The 19,711-nt window shown below is 42.6% G+C and overlaps 2 protein-coding genes across 11 annotated transcripts in view; both read right to left on the bottom strand.

The window, feature by feature from the left end:
* Nucleotides 1-105: 105 nt before the first annotated feature.
* Nucleotides 106-13,120, bottom strand: LOC129373516 (FYN-binding protein 1). Its single transcript, XM_055051492.1, has 20 exons — nt 12,833-13,120; nt 10,884-12,166; nt 10,655-10,797; nt 8,778-8,957; nt 8,426-8,696; nt 8,207-8,331; nt 8,002-8,030; nt 6,777-6,811; nt 6,429-6,597; nt 4,991-5,150; nt 4,787-4,901; nt 4,656-4,690; nt 4,476-4,554; nt 4,039-4,073; nt 3,138-3,195; nt 2,982-3,053; nt 2,856-2,878; nt 2,720-2,753; nt 1,524-1,632; nt 106-1,440 (listed from the first exon to the last, which is right to left on the bottom strand). The coding sequence occupies exons 1-20, from the start codon at nt 12,839-12,841 to the stop codon at nt 1,417-1,419; spliced, it is 2,988 nt and encodes a 995-aa protein (XP_054907467.1). The 5' UTR covers nt 12,842-13,120; the 3' UTR covers nt 106-1,416.
* A 1,677-nt stretch (nt 13,121-14,797) lies between these two features.
* Nucleotides 14,798-19,711, bottom strand: part of dab1a (DAB adaptor protein 1a) — a 102,279-nt gene continuing 97,365 nt past the window's right edge. For 3 of the 10 annotated variants that reach the window (XM_055051528.1, XM_055051542.1, XM_055051536.1), the window contains one exon: nt 14,799-17,944. In XM_055051528.1, the coding sequence (XP_054907503.1) occupies nt 17,897-17,944 (48 nt within the window). In that variant the 3' untranslated portion in view covers nt 14,799-17,896. Of the gene's footprint in view, nt 17,948-19,711 lie in introns of all 10 variants that reach the window. The other 7 variants (XM_055051551.1, XM_055051567.1, XM_055051560.1 and 4 more) reach the window with 4 other exon arrangements.

Here is a 19,711-nt window from a genome sequence, read left to right as displayed (position 1 = left end):
TTTTCCTCTGTCTGTGTGTGTGTGTGTGTGTGTGCTTTCTCCATCTTTGTGTCTAAGATTGGGGTTGGGACCTTGTTATGCACTGCATGATATTACTGTTATGACTTGCACTTTAAGGAGTATTTATTAAAAATAAAAACAAACATGCAAAAACAGCAATGTCGTTATCAAGTGTCTTTCAACTACCGAGCTTTTGCACACTTTTAAGTTTTTACATCGGTTTGTGAGGACGCATCGGAAGCACATGACATGGACACCTGCAGAACCGTTAAATTACAGGAAAGAAAGCTGGATGTTGATGTTTTTATCCAAATGTTAGAACGTTAGGAACACTAAATCCATTCTGAAGTCACACATTTAACATTGCGGTCCTTAGATCTTATGTGATGGAAGGCAGTAAACCGAGCAGTCTGGAATTTTTGAAGTGAGGTTTCCTTGACGTTATCAGCAATTTCTCCTTCACCTTTGTTGGAAAGATGCCATTTTGCAGTGAGTTGTGAAAAAAGTGAATAAGTCCATAGAAATGTGGAAGCTAGTAGCTAACCCAGGCTTAGCAAATTTTTGCAATCTAAACAGGCAACTTTCCAGCGCCACACTGACCTTTCTACTATGGCTGAGGGAACTGTTACTGATAACTTCATTGAATCGCTCTTCAAAATAAAAAAACTATTCTTTTCTACATCAGTGATTATTTAAATATCACAGCAACAATAGATACACATTCTTAAACAAGCTACAGTGGTTATCTGAAGAAAAAGATCCCTGTAAAGTTAAAAACAAACAAACAAACAGTGATTCAAACACTTGGAAATTAAACTGACCAGTTCTGGATAATTCTGTGGAAACTTAAAATTGTTGGAGAAAGCAGAAGGTGGTTATTTATGTCTTGGCTCATTACAAATATTCAGTCCCTTGCAGCAAACCCTGAGACTTCTATAGAGAAGAACGATCCTACTTTTCTTGACGCTTCATGCTTCAAAAGATTCGGGCTCTTGTTGGGTTATTTGAGCTGTGATCCAACTTTGGATTGACAGTTAATCTGAAGAAAAGTTGAATGCAAGACTTCCCTTAGTTTGCATAGAAAAGTAGAAAAACTACAGTTTAATCCTTTACTTCCACCACAAGTTGTACTTTTCTGGTATTGTCCAGCCTGTGTCTGTCTGTCAAGATTTTTATTGTCGCTTTTATGTCTTCTCTTGAGAAAAGGAGACTTCATCAAGGTCCAACGTAAAGAATCCTCACACCAACATCTTCAAGGAACAGCAGTAACAAATCCATTTGCATGGTTCACGCCTCAGTGTATTGATCCATATTTGCGGTTCTCAGATAAATATCAAAGTCGGGAAGATGCCGTTTTTTGTTTTTTTTTGGCCAAGGATCACATGGCTGCAGCTTGACATGGTAGGAAGATCCTGGTCAACGCGGGAGAGTTTTGATTTGCTGGCAGAAACAGAAAGAAGCATTGTTTCAACATATCAGGAAGGCAGGCAGATGTTGGGAGAGTCTGTGTGATTTATCCTCACCTCGCTATACAGCGATGAGTCCGGAATAGAGTCTGCGTACATGTCAGGAGGAGGTAAAATGACGGCCGACGGGTCAAACTCTGTCTCCTGAGTTGAACTTTCCTGTGGCCTGTTTGAAAAAAATATATATTTATCACGACGAAATGCACAATGCACCTACCCATGTTTCTTAATCCCATAAACAAAAGAAAGCAGTATTTCATTTCTCTGGACACAGCTGCCTGAAAACCTGAGATGTGCAGAAGCCGTTCTTTATACCAGGACTGAAAACATTCCTGCTTATCACCACTCATCCATAAAGTTCAAAGACAGGTTTATCATTTCATTAGTCTAAATTTGCATTACAGTGTTTTTCATTTATATTCCATGTTTTTGATGTATGCCTTATTTCTATTCCTTGAAGCCTGGAAATATCCTGTAAAGGAAATGGGTTATAAAAATAAACCTGCCTTGCCTAGCATTGGCTTTATAAGAGTGATGGGTGTTGCTCCATTGAACCTGAGCAATTCTGTTATTTTGTACTGACAAACCAAAAGAAAAACACTTCTAACTTGGGTCTGAATAGGAGGAAATGAGCTGCAGCCTGTGGATTATCAAGTCCTGTCTTACTATCTCGGAAATATGTATATTACTCATTACACACACGCCTGTTTTGTGTAGTGTGTGTCTATTAAGGGGTTAAAATTTGATGTTCTGCCACATCAGGGTGGGGTATGTTGCTTTTAAAGTGTCATCACCGGCTTGTTTGCTTCAGTGTTTAATCTGTGGTCCACTTATCGAAAGTCCAATGCCCAAGACGCGGTCCACGAGTGACCCCGTGTGTTCAAACAATTACGAGCTGTATGAATCGGGATTAAGGTCGCATGATGGAAAATTTCAAACCTAACCTGAAGCCAAAACCTTTTTCTTAAAAAGGCGGACCTTAAACATAGTTACATCAACCTAGTTGATGTAACTAGGCCATGCCTAGTCGCAGTGGTTTGGTCACAATGTGTCTTGATCTGAACAGGACCCAGCTTGTTGGGAGGCTCGGACCTGATTTTCTCTTAGACACACAAACTAACACGTTCAAATCTTTTCCTGCTTAGCGGCTTATTCCGAACAGAAAAAAGAAAGAAGGGAACCTGTCTTTCTACTGGTTGAGCAAGATGTCTGGGATTTTTCTCGTGTGTGTGTGTTAGTTTTGGGCTACTTACGCACTAGCAGCTTCTTCCTGCAGAGGGGTAGGACCTACAGAGAAACCAGGATGAAGATTAAGAAATTATTAAGAAAAAAACCCCAAAAGTAATAAAGCTAACAATTTAAAAATAAGATGGATTGAGCTGAACTTACTCCTCCTTTCTAGTTTGGCCTCACTTGGAAAAAAAGAAAACAAACCCCAACAAAACAAAAACAACAAATGAGTCATCAGTAAAGTTTAAGATGTGCACAGAATCGGGATGTTTATAAAACACCTACCTTGGAACCGGATCCACAGATTTTGAAGAGCTGAAGAATGTCGCCAACTTGTGAAGTGCTTCTTGTCTCGCTCTGGCGCAAAGATAGGCGCACACAATACAGCTTTTTAAAAACGTATTAGTTTTTCGGCTCAAAAGCATCAGAAGACGAACTCACTGGATCTGAGGGCTTTCACTGTGACTGTGCTGGTGGCTTATGTCGAGGTGCTGGTTTCCTTCAAAGAGAAAACAAAACAGAATCAATTACCGTTAACGAGTCGCGATAAAACTACTAATTTTCAGATGACACTGTTAACTTGTTGATGGTTAACAGTTTCCGTTGACACAACCGACATTTTTATCCTTCGAGTCACAAAGCAGTGGTTCAGTTCAAGAGGCATGGAGAGTAATAGGATTTTAAAATCAAACACTTGCCAAACTCTTGTAATAAAATGTGTTTTATTACAACTTTGCATTGTTTTTTCTGTTTTGTTTTGTTTTACAGCAATCTCCAAAAAACACACTCAACAAGTTTGAGTAGAAAAGTTTAAGGGGTATAAATACTTTTGGAAGGTTCTGTAAACTATTTTATTTGTGAGCTAATTATAAAAGTAGGTCAAGTATAAAATTGTCAGATGACACCAAATATGTTGCTGCATGGTTTACTAATGAAAAGGTGTGTAAAACTCATAAAGCAATTCGACCTCAGAGTTCTGCATATTTAAGGACATTTATAGCCTCAAGATGAAACATTTCTGCACCTTTGCCTTGAAAACAATAATCCAAAATGCTGCTTAATTGATCATAACTTAAAGTCCCTTTAAAGATACCGATATATTGATAAAAAGTTTCAGAATCATCTTCCTTTATTCTAGAAACCATAATTTGTGTCGCGGTACGTAAAGAGGTGCAGTTCACGATTTGCCTCCAGTTTACTACAGTGTACAAAATATTATCACGATTGTAGAGCTTCAGGAAATGAACTGTATGGGATTTCATTGACTTGATCAGAATTAACATCTGCCTCCACAGGGTTAGTGAGCCTGTCTAGAAAGCAACAGATATGATGCCTGTCTTACCCATCTCTGGCATGGAGAAAGTCTGTATGTGAATCCTGAGGAGGGAAGAGAAGATAAAAATAAAAAAATGTGATTAAGATGGTAATCAGGGTGCACTGCAAAAACAAAATCTTGCAAAGTATTTGTCTCATCTCGTTAGTACGCTTGAAATAAGACAAAGCTCACTTAAAAGTAACTTTTAAGCATGATATGTAAGCTTGATTTAAGAAATTACTTATTGAATATTAAAAGAAGCACAAGTCCTACATCCAGATACTTTCACTTATAGGAAGATATTTTTCCAGTTATAGGTATTTACTTAAAATATGCCTATTTGCTGAAAAGTTACTTGTAACTTAGTTTTGCCTTATTTTAAGTGCGTAACATGCTTGCTCTCAAAACCAGATGACAATACTTGGTAGGATTTTGTGTTTTTTTCAGAGAGGATGTCAGGTTACCCTGGCAAGTGGTCAGAAGCTTCGGGGTTGGGTGAGAGCGTTTCGTCGTCACAGGTCCACTCCTCGCTGTCATCCGAGACTGAACACATCAAGGACAGCATGAAGGAGCGTTCTGCGTCAAACAGCTGCTGACCGATTTGACGCGCGCTCCAATCAGGAGCGCCACTCGCAAACACTTACAGCTTTCCGGCGAACGACTGAAGTGATTCAGCACCCTGCGAAAGAAACAGAAAGCAGACGCTCGTCGTCAGGACAGCGCCGGCTTCTCCGCCACCTGCTAACGGACTCGCCGTTGAGGCGGGGACACGTACTTGCCGTCCGGGGTGGCTTCGGTCTCGATGACGGCGCTGTTGCGGGGAGTCTTCTTGCCCAGCTCCAAAATCTCCTTAAAGTCCATCTCCACGTGATCCACAGAAACGTACCCGTCTAGAGTGAACAAACAGAGATTTGTTTTGAAGGCGAGTCGCTTCGTCGCGTTCTCTTTCCCAGAGACGAACGCTCTGCTGTCGGCTCACAGGTGTTGCTGCCGTCCCTGGCCAGCCACTTCCCCTTGGGGCACTCGGTGGTTCGGATGATGCTGATGACGTCGCCGCTCTTGACGGGCAGATCGTGCTTACGGCCCTTCGTGGTGACCTTTACCTTTGCCTGGTACATGGCTTCCTCCTGCCCTGTGACCTGAAACACACAAACGGAGACGTTGCACGGTGGCCCTGCTTTAACACAGCCAAGTAGTTATGCTATGCAAATCAAATCAAACCTAGCGGGATCATTTAGCACTAATTCAAGGGAAAAGAAAATGAGTACACAAGTCACCACTGTGCTCACTGAAGAACACTGCATTAACAAGTGGAACCACTATAAACACCCTAAATGAACGGTTTGCACAGAAAGTGACTGAGTTGAAATAGGGGCCTGGGAGGGGAAGGGTCAATGTCTGAACTAACAACAAGTGAGACGGGTCACGGCTCAGATTGACGCTTTGGTTCAGGACACTTGGGCAAAAATGTTTTCAGATATTTCTTAATGTTAATTTGTCGTTTAGCTTCGTACAAACTATAAAAAAACTTTGCAACCACATCAGGACCAGCAACCTGCAGTAAAGTGATGTGTCATGGGGAAAAAAAAAAAAAAACTCATCAGAAAGCAATTTGATGGGATTCCAGGTATGAAGCCCAAACCAGTTTGACGTGGAAAAATTGTGAAACTCTGCTAATTATTATTATTTTTTCCATCTAGTGTTTTGTTCATTTCTATCATAACACATTAAGAGACGTTTCCGTCTCTGTTTTAGGGCTGCTCCTCGAACGACTTTAGATCTGTGCTTTCCCAGTGGGAGTTACAATGAAGCAAGCGATGCCCTCTTTGCATCACCACAACGCTAAAGCATATTTATGCTAAAAATGTAGAATAAGTGAAATAAAAAAAGAAGTGTAATTTGATAAAGGTGTCCGTTCGCGACTGTATGCATGCTGTCTGAACCAGATATCACCGATCTTGAAATTATAATTGGACTTAAAAAACAGACAGAAAATACCCACTGAGGAAAACAGACACTCGAACACGGCCGTTGAAACCAGTTTGCAAGAAATGATTCATTTCTTTGTGTCTCGCCCATCGTCTGATGCTATTCAGGACCGGTGATTAAACATTTGATTAAAATCCTGAAAGGCCTTTTATCATCCGGTCTGCGTGGAAACTAAAGTCTTGCTCCAACATTTCTGCTCCATAAACAGAGGTCTGAGTTAAAATCTCTAATGTGAGGAAGGTGTTGCCAGCGGTGAAACTCGTGTTTAGTCATGCTGCAAATGTTGCTCAGCTCTTGCGCGGCGAGGAATGAATCCTGACAGGTTTGAGAGGCCAGACATTTGCTCCACCCTCCTCCTCTGCCACTCAGTCGCCTTCCACGCCTCCTACCTGCCTCTTTCTGTTTTCTGTCCAAGTAACAGGACTCACATTGAATTTTTTCTTCATCTCGTTCTCCTTCTTCTCCCTCTCCTTCTGCTCTTTCTTCTCCCGCTCCTGCCTCTCCTTCAGCTCCTTCTTCTCCTTCTCCAGCCGCTGCTTCTCCTTCTTCTTCAGCTCCTTCTCATCCGGCTTTTCTGAGGCGTGCTTCTTCTCGCTCCTGCGGGAAGAGGAGACGTCATTGTCCTTAACCAAAGTTGTTTTTCCTGTCTGAGCGGCAGGGGGTGATTACAAGGGAGGGAAACACGACTCTCTCCTCAGAAACACTCGGCAGAAAAGGAGGAATGAAAACTGGAGAAGTGGGTCCAAAAAAATACCCCAACAACAACAAGGTCCTACCTGCCGAACCTGCTCGTCTTGGTTTTCTCCTGAAACTGTAAATATTCACAGAGATGAGAATTAATTTGCGCTAGATAAAAACAAAAAGACATTACGCCTCTGATTTCGAAGGTGAATGTCCTTTGAGAGTATCAGACAAAACTTTTTCACATTTCATCACATTGCAGCCACAGGATATATGCATTTTCTGAAATTTCTGAACCTATTTAGAGAATAAACTCCACCCGTGACCAGGAAAGACAAAAAGGAGTCCAATGTGGGATGCAGATTTTGAAATATAAACACTCGACAAGTTTCACTTTAGTACATCTGAGATGCTTAACAGAGCAGCGTCACCTCTGTCATTAAAGGCGACTGAGGATGTGGTGACAAGAAAAGTGGCGGGGGATAACAGAGAAGAATTGTAACACGACAGAAAAAAAAACGTGATGCAGATAAGCGAGGTTGATTTTGAGGAATGTCGTGATTTAATGCACTTCTTGGAGCGAAGGTGTCGCACGTTTCATTCTTTTCAAAGTTTTTTTGTTCAGCAACCTAAAAATACGTTTAATGAGGTGAGAAAACCACAATTTTCTATTTATTCAGTCAGTATTTAATAGAGCTGACACAAATAATGATACAATTTCAGAATTTTTTTTCTTTTATTCAATATATTATGGGAAAATTTACGTGTTACGGAAAGATGGTCGACCCCCGTGATACGAGAGAAAACACGTTTTTAAGAAAACGTCCTCTTAAAAATGAATCGTTTGTCGATCGATGAGATTGGTCAACTTTAGATTAACTCATTCATATATAACTTGCACCTGTAAATCCATCTTTTATGGTCAGAATGTCAAAAGGAAATGAAATGTTTAAAGAAATCCACAAGACTTTTTGGATGCAGTTTGTGAATCAGACACGACAAAGAAGCAAAACGAACGAGTGGCAGAAAACTAACAGTGCTCACCACAACAGTGACGCAGCCAGAGCTACAACAGAACGACTGATGGCTCAGTCAAAGTCAGGGCCAAAATCCAAATGAAAATCTGAGGAAAATCTTTTAAAAAATTGATTAGGTGATCACTCTCCATTCAATCTGACTGCAGTATTTAGAAAAGTGGGAAAAAAAATTCAGTTTCGATATATGTAACTCTAGTCGAGATGTAACCCAAAATCTGGATCTGCAGTTGCAACATGACAAAGGTGAACATGCAGGAACTCTAACAAGACTTTAAACTCCTACCGTTTCCTGTCCAGTCTCCACATATGGATCTGTGAATCAAAGCAAACACAAGGTCACGTTTCGACTTGTACTTGTAAATGCAAAACCCCCCACAAAAGTCCAGTATATTTTTTCCAGAATTCAACTTTTCCAGTCAGTTCTCCAAAATGTAATATCGATTTCTAGCTTAAGAATGTATTAAATAAGAAGAATGTGTAAGACTCACTTTTTGGGGCCTCTTTGCGTTTCTTGCCATTGCCGCTCTTCGCCTTCTTTTTGCTGGAGCTGATGTTAATGGACTCGTACACGTCGTCGTTGCTTTCGTAGATGTTTTGGAGTTGTACTTGAGGGCTTCAAAGAACAAAATATTGATTAACACAGTTTCGTGGGGTGCAACTCGCCACTTTAAATTGAACAGATATATAGCTGAACTTCCTGATCTTACTCCTCAGCGGGTTTTAGGGATTGTTCCTGCAGAGGAGTGTCCAGCTTAATTTCTCCATATGCTGTTTTAGTCTGGCCCTCTGTTTCTGGATGAGTTGTCCCGTTGCCATAAAACTCTGCCTGGGTTGGTTCGTCTGGAACGTCGGGACCCATGTGCTCCTCATTCCCACGATCGGACACCGGCAGCTCCGGGCTGTAGACATCCTCCAAATCCTCAAATCCTGGAACGTCTGCGACTTCGGCCTCTGAAAACTCAAGTGGAACCGGTATCTCTGCGTGGCAGAGATAGAGAAATGCATCCCAGAGTGAATGGAAAGGATTTACAAGTGCAATGTCGGTGGATGTGAAACTACCTTGAGGTATAATAGGAGTAGGGGGGATGTATTGACTCAAGTTGGCAGACTGAGGTCTTTTGGGTTTCTCTGGAGCCTTTCGTTCTGGTAGAACATCTCTGGGTGGAGGAGCAGCGACTGCAACTAGAGGAGGGTTAGACCCCTCCTCCACGAGGCTTTGCAATGCCGGAGAAGCTGCCCCTGTGAGAAATCACATCACGATAGTTTACATTTGTTCAGCTGATTTACACGTTAAAGTCTCACATTGAAGGGACAGCTTGAATTTGCTGACATGAGGTTTTGTAGTTGTTGTCTTTCTTTTAGTACAAAGGAGTCATATCACCATGACTATGTGGAAAAGACATGTTCATACCAGAGGAAGGCTAACAGCTGGTCACACAGACTCATACTTTATCCAGTGTTTTCTCAGCCTAGCTACAAATGTGTTTCTACACAAGGTTATGCTACACACTTCTCAGAAAGTGTTCCTTTCTTGGTATCTTAGTAGCTAATAGAGCTAATTTGAAAATGTAAACAAAACCTGCATCATAGTTACTTTGCATGCTAGCATGTATGCTAACAGTCAGACAGGAACCCCCCCGCTTGACCTGATCATTAGAAATTTGACCCAAACCAAAGAGGCCAGTCAGTCCACCAGGAATGTGAAAACAACTCCAACACCTGCAAATCCATGTCTATATGTGGAGTTATCTGTTAAGTTAGCGTGTATGCTAATAATAGCCAGTTGGCTTGGTTTTACTCAGAGCTACTGATCACAGCCAGCAGGCCAAAATAAGAAATCTACAAAGAAAAAGTTAACGCTTTTGTTAAAGTGCTGATTGCTAATACTGGTTAATACAGTGTTTTATTTAAATGTAAATTTCTAAAAATCAGTTGCAAAACGCCGGTTTGATCAGCTGTCATCTTTCCGCTGCTTTGATGATTTCTTCACTTTTTCTACAAACTAACAGTGATACGAAATGTTCCGCTGCAGAAAACAGAACCATTAATTTCCTTAATACAAATGCTTCTTGAGTTCTTATAAATGAAGGTTAAAAACCCCATTTAGTTAAGAGTTGATTGTTCTATGTATAATGTTACGTGAAACATCAAAAATTGTGCTTTGTAATCTAGTTTTCCTTGATTTAGCATTACAATGAACTCCTTTTTTTGTTTTCATAATGGAAAGCTTTTGGAATTATCTTGTTTGCTGAAATGTTCTGATAAATGAAGTTGCCGTGTTTATTTTCGTAGGACCTCACATTATGCCAATGTAACACATCCCTTTAAAACTCAACAGCCTGCGCTATGAAATCAGGAAGAGAGGAAGAAAAAACAACTGGGACGGGAAACTGATTTTACATGGAAACCCAACTGGTCAAACAATGTGGAGGTTGTTGTCTTTAGTCATACATTTGTCAGTACAAAGTCTTCCTTGTATTGTGTCTGGTCTACTTTCAAGTTTTCTGACTTAGTTTTCTGCTCCAGAGAAGATAAAAATATAGAAAAGGTAAGAGTACAAAATAAAAATTAATAAATTAATTCTTGAGCTGGATATAAAATTTCCCCGAGAGTCTAGTTTAAATTTGAGTCCTGCTTGTCAGACTTTAAAGAAACTCAGCAGCTCTATCATAGCTGTCATACCTTCACACCTCAGCTCAGTTGTTTCTGGCACTGAAGAAGAATGTTAGGTCTATTGTTTGTGTGGGTAGTATCACAGATTTATTCTGACACCTATACATGAATGCCACCACGCTTTTGGTTCAATTTAAACCTTTCAAATTCTGTCGCAATCCAGCACATACCTGAGATCCTGATCATTGGGAAGTTTGTTCTGCTCGTCACGTTGAGGTGAAACAGATTCAGACTAAAAGACACAAAGCTGAGCTGAAACTCACTGTGATCAGGGCCGTTAACGTCTGCTTTGATTGACGGGAGTTTCTTTCCCTCATCCTCGAAGGGCGGGAACTCGGCATCGCTGAGGGCGGGATTCAGGTGAGATGGAAAGTCTTCGGGTGGAGGAGTGGGGCTAGACATGGGGCTGGAAGCAGACGAAGTATACTTGTAAGTGATCATTTGCATACGAAACTTGGCTAAATGAACCAAGCTCCTAGAAGGGAGTTCTACCTGGAGGTCTTCTTGCGCACCTTCTCTAGAGCACTTAAGATCCTTTGGTCATTCGGAGGGGTTCTCTTCCCACTATTCATGTCCTCCGCCCTCCCCAGGGCGGACAGGGCAGAGATGGGACGTTCTTGTTTGGAAGGAGAAGAGTCCATCGCTTCCACTGCAGCTGAAAGTGCCACCTCCACGTCAGAACCAGCTACTGTCTGGAGCTCGGTGGAGGGAGCAGAGAACTTGGGGAAAGGATCACAGTTGGCAAAACTCGGTGGAGGAGATAAAATAGCTGCGGGTGAGTCACAGACAGCTCTGGGTGGAGGGGAAAGAGGAGCAGTGGATGGAGGAGAAGGATCCACGACATCTGAAGGGGAGGGAGTCACAACGGTTAGAGAGGAGGGACTTGCAAGTGGAGAAGAGGGAGCAGGAATGGTTGGGCGACGGGGAGCGTCAGTGGAAGGAATGGGAACAATTTGGTTTTGGCCGGGCAGGTCAGAAACTGACAAAGCAGGACTTTCAAGCTGAGGTGGGGTTCCACTCTGTGGTGGTGGGATTTTGAAAGCTGGGGTAGCTGGGATCATGGCAGGCGGAGGAGAGAAGTCGGGAGGGTCGGGAATTGGAGAGAGGGGTGTCTGGTCCGCTGTAGCATTGGATTCAGGGATGGTGATCTTTCGTGGGATCTGCTTCGGTACCGAGTATATAGACTCCTCCTCGTCAGCATCAGAAGCCAATGGGATCAGCGGTGTAGCTCCAGGAAGGTTCACGCTTGGAGAGTCTAGGATTGAGTCAGCTGAGGTCCCTGCTGGATCCTTCTTGGAAGACTTCATGAAACCCAGAATATTCTTCTTCTTGTGTGTTTTGGCCTTCGGAGGAAGCGAGGCTGGCTCCTGCTCGGCTGTGCTCTCCTTCTGTGTCCCAAAGAGCGGAAGCTTCTTTCCGTTCTTCTCCTTGTGAGGCAATGAGGATTCATTCAACTTCTCCTTGCTTTCCTTTGTCTTCCCATCAGATTTGTCTTTGGGTTTTGAGTTACCATGGCCAAAAATCTTCTTGCTGTCCTTGTTCTCATCCTTGAATACCACATTGGGGCCATTGATCGACTTTGATTCCAAGGCCTGGTTGATGGAGGAGATCAGGGAGGGGCGTGCACCAGGGGGAAGGTGCTGTGTGGGGCTAAGGGGAGGAGGGATGACCTTTGGCTTCTCAGGGACAACAGGTTTGTGCTTCGGCGGCCCCAGCAGGAATTCTTTGTCCTGGAACTTGGCCCTCAGCGCCTGGAAGTCTAACGGAGCCTCTTGCTAAAAGTGTCAGACAAAAAGTGAAACAACTATCTTTCAGCAGCATATTCTGGATTACAAAGTCTACGCACAACATTTACTGAGTCAACACATTTGTTTTTATTTCTGATCTTATGTCATAGAAACATGTACGCATAAATTTTTGCCCTGAGGGAGAATTGTACAGAATGTGGGTGGGTAACTCCCCCTCCCACACACACCCTATTTTTTTTTTTGTTTCATAAACACATTTTGCCACATTTGACATTTATCCAAATTTGGGTTTTAACGTGATTCTGCTCCTTTTTCATATGAAAGGTGTTGGAAATATTTTGCAGATGGCATATTGTTTTAATGGTTCGATAAAAACAAACAATCCCGCTATTTTTAGTTTATAAATGCCTCAGCCTTTATAGTTTTGTGAATTTCTGTTACACGAAAATAAGAAAGGCAAGTGGCATGAGCCTCCATGCTATATATATATATATATAATTTTTATTTTATTTTTTTAAATCAGGCCTGATAGGCCCGATTTAAAATGACCAGTTTGAGCGAGATTTAGTTTAGATTTAGCTTCTGTTGAAACATTTAAACTGGAGGCCTTAACATACAGCAGCTGAACACGTGTCTCTCTACCTGAACAATATTTATCGTAATACGTAACGCGGCTCATTTAAGCCAACTCACCTCATCCATCGCCAAGTTTTAAATCCAAAAAATAAATAAATAACGAAAGAGAGAGAGAGAAAAAAATATCTCCAAATAATTGTCTTCTTCAGCCTCGCATTCTGGTTGCGACTTCAGTGTCAGTTAATTATGTTTAAAAGAGGAAATTGAGATGTTTTTTCCACTCTGCATCCGGACCCACAGCGCGCTCCTTTGTGCGTCCAGGACGCGCGCAGAATGTGGTTTCTGGGTTGGAACCAACCGGGTTGGAGGCGAACAACTCACTCGTCGTGTGGCAGAAAACAGTCCAGCTCGACAAACGGGTCTGGCTGAGGTTGACGTAACTCGGTGGCTCTCGGATAGTTCTTTTTCTTCTCCTTCTTCTTCTGCAAGACTGAACACAGGTGGAATGCCACCAGGCTGGAGCTGCATGCCCGCAGTGACTCACCAACACGAGTCTTTCTTTATGGAAAAGTTTCCCTCATAACCGTCACTTCGTCATTTAGACAACTAAAATAATAATAAGAATAAAAAAAAAAACAACAAAAAAAAACAACAGTTTTTAAAACTTTATTTTTTTTTTAGTGTAAGTCAAATCTGTGTGCAAAGTGTGACTCTTCTAGATTAAATGAGAGTTGGGAAAAAAAATTAGGCAACAGAGGTCAGGCAACATTCCAGCTCTGTTCAAGAATGCAGAAGTACTTAGAAAAGTATTTCTAATATGCATAAGTAAATACACCACCTGGCACAGATATATCTGTATTACAGCTTTGAACGCTATGGAGACGTTCTACCAAACAGAACTGAAAGTGACAGATAATCAGGGAGTATCTGAGGCCTCTGACCCTGAACCACTGAAGTCCACTTCTGTTTATTCAGCCAAGAGGTCCACTTGTCTGACATCTGAAATGTTGAGCTCTGTTGCCTGCTCCTGTTGAATCCACCCAATTCCCTGCTTTTGCTTGGATATTACCCAAACGTCACTGCTGACAACACTCCTCAAAGAAATATACCGACGGCAAACATGTCGTATCGTGGCGTTTCTGGATTTACATGAACTGACAAATGAAATAAATCGCCTCCTAAACAACAACTTGGTTACCTACGTCACAAAACTGCTTCTGGGTGGTGGACACTGATGACTGTATTGAAACAAAAAGGGCTTGGCTAATCTGAAACCACCTGGGCAACCAGGTGCCACAACGGCAGTGAAGCAAGACTATATCTGTAAACTGTCACAGGAAATGGAAAAGGGCGTGCCAACGCTGCTATGACGTCAGCAGCAAACCATCTTGCCGACACGTTCCTACCACCTCACTAAGGGTTGGCATTTGAATGGGATTCGGAAACCTGAGACATCCCAGCTCATATGTTTTTGGACATGTACCTATTTAATGTCAGTCCTACAAATGTCAAGAGTTTTTTTTAACTTTCTACAAAATGTAATAAAAATAAATATTCAGCTGAGCAAGAATATTTGCATCCTTTCATTTAACTCTTACGGGAAGCCTATATTTTCTATCTTTATCTTTTCTAAGAAAAATTCAGAGTTACATTTGACACAGAGCGCAGACAAAGACCAGGATTGGTGGAATGATGTTCTTTGGAGAGATGAATTTAAAAACCGAAATGTCTGGACAGAAGAACAGATGGACATGCCTGGCCAAAAACCAAACAACATTCCAGGAAAGTGACCTCACACCAACTGGGATGCGTGGAGGTGGATGTTTGCGGGATGCTTGAGGCGCAAGCATAGCAATACTAAAAAGCAAACTAGGACTGGTTTAAGAGTAAAGAAAATCAAAGTCCCTGGCAGAATCAACACCGAGACGTTTTCTCTGTTAAGTTGTTGGAGTGAACTGAACCAGCCAGAATAATAATAATAATAATAATTCTGCAGGGAAGTTTGCAATGCATCCTGAGCCAGAAGGAAAGGGGAAGTTTGCTCAGGTCCTTGCTTTGGACTCGCGTGGCAATAAAACTCATGACAGCTTGGATCAGGGGTCGCCTGTGCAGCAGATTGTGACAGGTCATTAAAACAGTGTTAAATTACAACTTGAATGCTGTGGCACTCGCTTAATAGTAACTAAAGACACGCTGAGGGGAGCGGGGTCACCCCTGGCAGCTACACCCCATTAGGCTCACACTCTCTTACTCAAACACACCGAAAGTCAGAGGCAATAAAAAGATGAATCATTTGGGGAGTGTTTATTTGTAACAGGTAATAATTACATGGTGGAATACGGAAATCAAGATAGAACCCCAAAAAAAAAAAAAAGAACAAAAAAATTCATCTAAAAACCCACTGTAGAATGTCATATTCAATAAAGATAAAAATAATGCTTCAATTTACATTAAGAAAGTGTTAGCTGAGGTAAAGTTAAAATAGGTCTAGAAATGTTATGTACTCAAACAGCAACGGTTCCCTTTGTCTTTATTATTCAGCGTCTTTCCTCACCTTCTAGTAGTGTCAGAGTTTGTCTAGTAGTGTCAGAGTTTGGGATTTTGTTATCCCAAGTCCAAAAGAGCTTTCGAGTGGCGTGGGGACACTGGCCATAAAATAGGGATATATTGGCATCACAGTTAACGAAGCTGTAGCGGGAGGACGGAGGGGGCGATACAGTGGGAATTCGGCACCTGAAAAGGGGGCAATGAACGATGGAGGCTCGCAGACATGGCTGCAGTCAGTCGGTGCTGCCTGCAACACAGTAACGAATATTTTGAGGTTGGAAAAAGCGCAGGGCTGTGCCTCGTCGGGGAGGGTGTTGAGCGCAAACACAAACTGTAGAAGCCAATATGCTTTGTTCATAAACGTAATCTGCAGTGACGGGACCTCAGAGGACAAAGCGGGTCGGTGGCGCGCGACTTAAGAGCTGGGAATCATCGAGTGACTCTCGTTTAAAAAGCTGCATGGAAAAAAAACAACAACAAAAAAAAAAACGACGCAGCGCGGAGCTGAAGCTGCAAACATAAAGCGAACTGGGAGAGAAAGAAAAAGAAAACAACAACAAAAAACATGCAGTGCTTTGCAAAAATATTCACAACACAGGATGTTTTGACATTTTGTCACATTGCAACCTCAAACCTGAAAATATATCGAGGGGGGGCAGAGTAGAAGGGGAAAAGGGGGGATATATTTTGCAAAATGTCAACACGGAATAATGCATGAATGTGGAAGAAAAGGCAAATGTGGTTTTCAGCTTTTGTACTTACGAGTAAAAACCTAATGAGCTCAGCGTGGATTAACTATCCTAAACCATTTTACTAATTACGTGACATCCCAAGGATGAACTGCATTGGAAGCTGAACACAAATACGTTCAATTAAAGGGACTAGCTTTTATTCAGGCAAATGAGTAAAGGGGACTGAATACTGTGAGGCACTGCCAGAGTCTGCCAGGACTCTATTCCCTAATCAGGTGACTTCTAAAGCCAAACGGTCTTCATTTGGGTTATGAGAGTAAAAGCTGAGTGCACATTCAGTAGAAACCACCTTTTACGTGAATTTGTTTTCATATGCGTGAACTGTGGAAAGCAATCGGTAGTGCCAGATTCTATACTAGGGGAGTCCAGTAGATGAGAGAAAAGACACAGACGCACAACCTTTCAGATCTGAATTGGTGGCGAAACTTTAAAATAATGTCATCTTTTCTTTCCACTTCACAAATGTGCATCACTTCGTGTTGGTCTGCCTCCTAGAATCGCAACAAAATACGATAAAGTTTGTGGTTGTAAGGAGACAAAGTGTTAAAAAGAAAAAAAAAACAAAAGTCAGGTGTATGAATACCTCTGCAAGGCACTGTGTGTTGGTATTGCTTGGATTAACATCACGACTTTTGCATAACCGAAGCCTTCCCATTTTATGGCACAGACGTCCAGCGGACAGAATGGTCGTCGTTCTCATTATTTACAAAAAATGAGTTTTGGCAAATCAACGCTCAGATGCCTTAAAGCCATGTTGACTCTATATTACCCGGTAGAGCTGACTCCAGCGGCTTGATTGACTTTATAAAATAAAAATTTAATTTTCCCAGGTTGATCTGTCTTTTTTCCTTTTTAAACCATTATTGTACAAAAGCTATAGAGAATGAAGAGTTCAATCACAGAATCTGTTTCAACTCGCAACTCTTCCCTCCCGGGGTCCATTCCTCCACCAGCGGTCCAGTTCGCCAGTCTGGCTGTGCGCCGCAGAGACGTTTGGCAAATTACTGCCTGTACGCATGTTACACAAGGTGTGGCATGGCTCTGTGTGTGTGTGTGTGTGTGTGTGTGTGTGTGTGTGTGTAGGTGTGTGTGTGTCTTGCATGTAGGCTCACTGCTGTGTGCAAAGGATGCGTGGAGTTGGTGTGTGAGTAGCTCCCAGAGAGTCTGATTCTGCATAGTGATCCAGCAGACACTCACAAGTAAGGGGAAGAAAGTACCCAAAAATCAATCAACCAACCAATCAGAAGCAGTTATCCCCTCCCTCCCCCGGTAACGGGCCATCCCTAAGAGTCTAGGCACCTCCCCGAGGGATCGCCTCGCTAGACGGATGCAGGTTCTGTCCGTTACACACGACGAATGCGAAGTGTGTGTGCGTGTGTGTGCGTGTTGCAAACAGGGAGGCACTGCTCGACTCAGTCTCTTCCAGGCAGCAGAGTCTCTGGTCAGACGCGATAGGCAGCGGAAAGGGTGTGAAAGTGACAGAAGGAGGGAAAGGAGGGAGAGGAGTGGCTCGTGTCCATAAGGCTGGGTGTGAGTCGCCGAAGGGGAGAGGCGAGAGGAGCGGAGAAGACAGCGTGGCGGAGGGAGAGCTGGACCTGTCTGGGTGATGGATGTCCCTCCTGCCTGTGGAGAATGACTGAGAGGGCTCGCTCCTCTGAGGAGGAGGAACGACTGCAGAGAGGAGGAAGAGGCGTGTGGGAGTGTTGAAGCTCCTCCTGGGAGGTTGTTAGCAGGAAAAGAAGATGAAGGGCTTGGCCAGGCGGGGATGTGCCAGACATGCACGTACACGCAAACACACACATACACGCACGCACGCTCAGAGGTAAAGGGTTCTCCTCCTGTTCACTCAGTGCTGGTCAGGTCTGTCTTCCTGGGTATCTCTTTATTTCTTCCCCTTGTTGATCTGGGCGTAGAGAGGATCCTTCCCCTTCTGCTGATGAGATGGAGAGAAAACAGAAAGTCAGATGCGTTTTTCTTTGCATAGCCGTAAACATCATAAACCCACAAGCCGTGACAGGTGCAATCCAGGGCTGCGTCGGTCGTTTCTGACTCCGCCACCAGGTGTCAGTAGCGCATTTCCCTAAAACCCAGACTTCAGTCAGTTCTTCCTTCATCCACTTTTTTTTATTAAAAAAAAAAAAAAAACATTCGTTATTGTTTCTGTGCGTTTGCTTCCACCTTGGGCTCACATCCAGGACATATAAACCAGAGGCTCTGAAAGACCCGGTTACTCGTCGTCACGTTTGAGTTGCCCTCCGAGAAGATGATGGTGCAGGGTGGAAGACCCCACAGCCGGAGCACCGAGGCCCGCTGCACAACGCTCACCTCTGGGCGGTTATTACCGCGCACGTAATTACAGACCGCCATAATTCAGTCTGGCACACCGGCAGCTTGATCTGGAGCCGGCCTGCTATATCGAATCTCTCCCTCTCAAAGAGCAGCAAAGGATTTAGAGGTTGAAGTCGAACCTCTGAGGAGGCAGGAGCTGCTCATACTGAATGGTAGCTACCATTCAGTATTAATGGTTTCTAACATTGGTCATGTTAGAAACTCGACATTAGTGTACTATTTCAGATAAAACTCTCAAAACAAACTGTGAGGTAGAAGGAACTGATACAAACTCGGAAACCAAACCCAGGGTCGTGCAACCTTTACCGTCCATATTTGCTCTCAGTCCAGCTGAATAAAACACTTTCAGAGCCACAAAAGTTACTTGATCTTTTTGATGAAAAAATATATCATTTCTAATACACATGTATTGCAGAATATTAGTTATTTTTAAACCACCACTATTTCATGTCCTACATGTAGGTTATAAAACAGACAATTTGCAGATAATAGACAGATGGATGTTATTCTGTAGCAGGTTTGTCGAACCCATTTGTATTTTGGGTCACATTCAGATCACGAATGTCCTCAAAGGGCTGGTTGTGCCAGAGACTGTACTAATAAATCTACTAATTAAACTGTTAAAAGTATTTTAGCTGTTTCTGCATTCAATGACTGCTTCTTGAAATACTATTTCTTATCTTTTCACATTGATGGAATTTGGCAAATAAAAACTGAGTTGACTTAATTGTGATCTTAAAGTTACATTTCTTTGGTCTTCTGAGGCCTCGAGGGCCACAGAAATAATTGTGGTGGACCGGATTTGGCCTGCAGACCCCGAGTTTGACAAGTTTTCTATGCTGGTCAATGTTTATGGAAAGATTTTATTTTATTTTTTTTGATCATTTCAACCAAATGACCAGAAACACGGGCACTTTTAGTCTCATTCTGTGAACATGCAAGACAAGAACTCTATGAAAACTCTGCTTAGACCCACATTTCTATAACTGATAACACTAGTTGCTTCTCTGTCATTTTTAGCCAGTTATGAAGAGCCACTGCGTGAGGTCCAGAGAGCTACTTGTGGCTCCAGAGCCACAGGATGCAGAACCGATACTTTCTAGAACCACCGTTTCTGCATTTTAATGTGCCACTGATACTTAGAAGGTATCACAAATGATTACAGATTGATAATAGAAAATTGCACATCAAAAGTATCAGGATGAAAGTTAAGAAAACTGCAAGAAAGCCCTAAAACACCGTTTCATGATTCTCACAGCAGCAGGGTCTGAGGCTGGGCCATCAACCTCGACTGTGGGCTGTAAATGTGGCAGTGGCCAAGGCCAAGCAGTCAGCAGAAAGTAGCTGC

Source organism: Poeciliopsis prolifica, unplaced genomic scaffold, assembly GCF_027474105.1.
Source record: "Poeciliopsis prolifica strain line A6 unplaced genomic scaffold, Auburn_PproV2 SCAFFOLD002, whole genome shotgun sequence".
Lineage (NCBI taxonomy): Eukaryota > Metazoa > Chordata > Actinopteri > Cyprinodontiformes > Poeciliidae > Poeciliopsis > Poeciliopsis prolifica.
Note: the sequence above shows the minus strand (reverse complement) of the source record. Positions and strands in the feature narration are given on the sequence as shown.